This window comes from Citrus sinensis, chromosome 3 (genome assembly GCF_022201045.2).
Source record: "Citrus sinensis cultivar Valencia sweet orange chromosome 3, DVS_A1.0, whole genome shotgun sequence".
NCBI classification, from domain to species: Eukaryota; Viridiplantae; Streptophyta; class Magnoliopsida; order Sapindales; family Rutaceae; genus Citrus; species Citrus sinensis.
The window spans coordinates 46447083-46451129 of NC_068558.1; the positions used below are offsets into that span (position 1 = coordinate 46447083).

At 31.6% G+C, this 4047-nt stretch overlaps 1 protein-coding gene across 1 annotated transcript; it reads left to right on the forward strand.

Annotated features, from left to right (window-relative positions):
* Positions 1 to 1045: 1045 nt before the first annotated feature.
* Positions 1046 to 2353, forward strand: LOC102619464 (short-chain dehydrogenase reductase 3b). Its single transcript, XM_006492322.3, has 2 exons — positions 1046 to 1208; positions 1424 to 2353. The coding sequence occupies exons 1-2, from the start codon at positions 1195 to 1197 to the stop codon at positions 2196 to 2198; spliced, it is 789 nt and encodes a 262-aa protein (XP_006492385.1). The 5' UTR covers positions 1046 to 1194; the 3' UTR covers positions 2199 to 2353.
* The last annotated feature ends 1694 nt before the right edge of the window (positions 2354 to 4047 follow it).

A 4047-nucleotide genomic window follows, 5' to 3' on the forward strand; every position in this document is an offset into this window, starting at 1 on the left:
GGTTGACATTCGTGCTCTATCGTAAATGAATTCTAACATAATCGAACTCCATGTCCCCTCCCGGACATGGAGATGTTATATGGACCAGATACTGCTCCAGAAAACGAGGCGTGATGCTGTCAATGGAGCCTTTCCGTAGCTTTGTCATTTTATAGAAGAATCAATCAAGGCAAGACACGTACAGAGAGGCAAAAAACAGTGGGCTCATAATAACCATAGAAAATATAACTGTGGGCCTGTCCAAATGGCGTGACCGTAATGAAATGTAGTTCAAAGAAACTTATGATGGAGTGGGACTATTAGCACCCTGCAACTTTCTTTTCAAACCTCTTTTCTAATCAAAATCTATTTTAATTCTCAAAATATTCTTTTTCATTTTTTCAGTTTTTTAATTCAAAAAGAAAAATAATTCAGTCTCTTCCAAACAACTCTAATTACAAATATTGTTTTTATAAATTTTTGAATTATTAAATCATACATATTTTACCCAAAAAAATCAAAATACATGTATGAATTAAGTAGAATTAAGGTGGACTCAAATAGCTATTATTTATTTTTTAAATTAAAAATGAGTTTAGAAATTTTTGTAAATTAAAAATAAGTTTACAAAACTTATTATTAGAAAGTTTAGAAAGTTTTGTAAATTAAAGTGGACTCAAATAGCTATTATTTATTTTTTAAATCAAAAATAAGTTTTGTAAATTTCTCAAGAAAAAGTTGTTTGTGAGGAAATAAAAATTGTAAAAGACTTTGGTATAGTTGTGTGGGTGTAAAGAATTGAAAAGAGAAATATAATGGTATAAGTATAACGAGATTTATTTTGTTCTTTAATATAATTGCAATAGGAGAGGGATTTTATAAGGATTATAGAGGGGTGCCAATAGTTCCAACTCCTCGTGATATCGTTTACTCGGCCCTTTTGTTTTTCTGTAGTTTTCATGGTAAACCGTCATATAATTAAGCTGGGTTTATATTTTTATTGTCACCGTCCGGTCCCACGTTCCTCTAAGTTAAATATAATAATAGACCAACAACTTTTAAATTTTATTTTAATCCCAGGAGGTCCAATAATTGAGCAAGTATTAACACATTTTAAGATTTTATAAGATGAAGCACTTAGCTAAATGCGTCCAGAAACAATTGAGTCGCGCAAGTCTTTGATTCAGCAAATTCATACGGAAGTAGCGGGCATCTATGTCTAAACCAAGGTAAGAAAAATCTCTCTCTGGAAAATGTACAAATTAGCATAATATATATATCTTCTGTATCCATTCTATTTATATAAGCGTAACATATGTGACATCACCATACATCATAGAAGAGAGCAGGGCTTGCAGCACTAGAAATTCATGCCCAAAATTTCAATGATCTGATGATGTCTCTTATCCTGCAACTTATTATTATATATGTTGAATTTCTTCAGGTTGCAGGGTAAGGTAGCAATTATCATGGGAGCAGCCAGTGGCATCGGTGAGGCCACTGCAAAGCTTTTTGCTGAACATGGGGCCTTTGTTATCATTGCAGATATCCAAGATGAGTTGGGAAACCAAGTTGTTAGTTCAATAGGCCCTGAAAAGGCCAGTTATCGGCATTGTGATGTGAGAGATGAAAAGCAAGTTGAAGAAACAGTGGCCTACGCAATTGAGAAATACGGCTCGCTTGATATCATGTATAGTAACGCTGGAGTCGCCGGTCCAGTGGGAACTATCCTAGACTTGGACATGGCACAGTTCGACAGAACTATTGCTACAAATCTAGCAGGTTCAGTGATGGCGGTCAAGTATGCAGCTAGAGTCATGGTGGCTAATAAAATACGGGGTTCAATCATTTGCACTACAAGTACAGCATCAACTGTAGGCGGCAGTGGGCCTCACGCATATACAATATCTAAGCATGGTTTATTAGGTCTTGTTCGATCTGCTGCAAGTGAACTTGGGAAGCATGGGATTAGAGTCAATTGTGTTTCTCCTTTCGGAGTTGCCACACCTTTTTCAGCTGGCACCATCAACGACGTAGAAGGCTTTGTTTGTAAGGTAGCCAACTTAAAGGGAATTGTGCTGAAAGCTAAACATGTTGCAGAGGCTGCTCTTTTTCTTGCTTCTGACGAATCAGCTTATGTAAGTGGTCATGATTTGGTCGTTGACGGTGGGTTTACGGCTGTTACCAATGTTATGTCGATGTTAGAAGGTCATGGTTGATATCGAGGCCATATGGGATCTTCAAGTCCGATCAAAATTTAAAAGAAAAGGGGTAATGTATCATTTGGTTGATAGTTGATAATATTACGTTCACAATATAAAATATATATTTACCATGAGAAAAGCAAAGGACAATAAAAATATTTTATTATTAATTTTTTTCTTTACATCAATATATATATATATATATATATATATATATATTAGTACTTAACTATTTTATTTTAATTTCTATTTATAATTATATGATTCATTTAATTTAGATAAATCAAAATAAAAGTATATTTAAAAATAAAGATAATACTGTAAAATTATGTTGTTAGGAGAGCTATTGGTTATTATGAAAACAATAGGGAAATAAGTAACATGTATTAATTTTGGTAGTAGAAACTAATAAATTTCCACAAATAAATAAAAGATGTAGTCGTTAAATAAAAATTCATTATGGGTGGTAAGTATGACTTTTAAATAATAATGATTTTGACAAAAATAATAAAAAAATTTATGGAGTTTAACTTCATCATACAATGTAAAATAAAATCAACATAATTTTCCAACCAAAGCAATAAATGTTTACCACAATATCAAATAAGACAGCAATATAGTAATTACCGTGTTTATTTTTAGTATGATATTCTTAAAATTCTAATTGATTGTTGTTGAACAAAATTTTGCATAAACAGAAGACTTGATAAGGAATTGAAAATTAACCAAAGTAAGAAGATGATGTGTCTTGTGAAAATGTCTTTAGTGCTCCTACTCAAATTCTATCATCGATAGAAGAATCGATGCCTTCACCGCATTTACAAGAGCTAACGAACTGAGTCAATCAGATTTGTAATTTTCGAAGACTGCTGGAGAGAGAAGACGCAATGAAGGAGGAATTTCGGCCGGCTTGATGCCATTTTTTGGTAAGAAGCAGAGGAATTAATAATGGTAGATATCAACAAACAAACTACCCAAAACCAAGGGCATAATTATTGTTTTCGTGTGATTATTGGTTTCAGTATCATCTATACGTCGTTGTGATCGGCTTTTAAAAATTTTTATTGGGTTCAAGAAGTACACGGCGTCTTTTTTCCTTATTATTTCCTCAATATACTTCACAACTCTATTGCCAATTAGAACTATTTCAAAAACATTGAAAATCCACCAACGAAAAACAAAAGTTATTGGTTCTACTTTCTCTATTTGATTATGTCTTTCATTAAACTTAAAAATGTATGTACGATTGAAGATTATTGGATTCCATTCACCAACATTACATTATAAACTAAGTAGTTAAAATAAAATGATAACAAATAACAAAAATTTTAAGTAATTTTATTAGTTTACATGGTAAGGATATATAAAGTAGTCAAATAAAATTTATATCAATAAATTTAATGATTAAAATATAGACAAGGAACTTAAATGACAAAAAAATTATGAAGGAAGAATTTAGCAGCTGATGGTATAATTTATTGTTTGATCAATCTTTGGATGGGCTGGTAATTTCCCTATATTAATCTGGTAGATTATAATTTTCAGGAATTTAATCAAGATATAAGAATATACCACAAGCACAAGCTAATGCTATTATTAAATTATTGTCAAAATTCGTAATAAATGAGAGAAGTTCGAAGATAGACTTAAAGTAATGTTAAAAAGCAATAGAACTAACAAGGAAATAGCCGTATGTATGTTACTATATTTTTAAATTAAAAAAAAAAACTGCAGTATCTTGCACTGTTAAATGCCTTTTTAAGTAGGGTGTGATTATATATAGTGGGGGTTTGGGGATTTCCTCACCAATATGTCTAATCGACTAATCGTTTTAAAATGCCAATACATAAAACAATTATCTTCC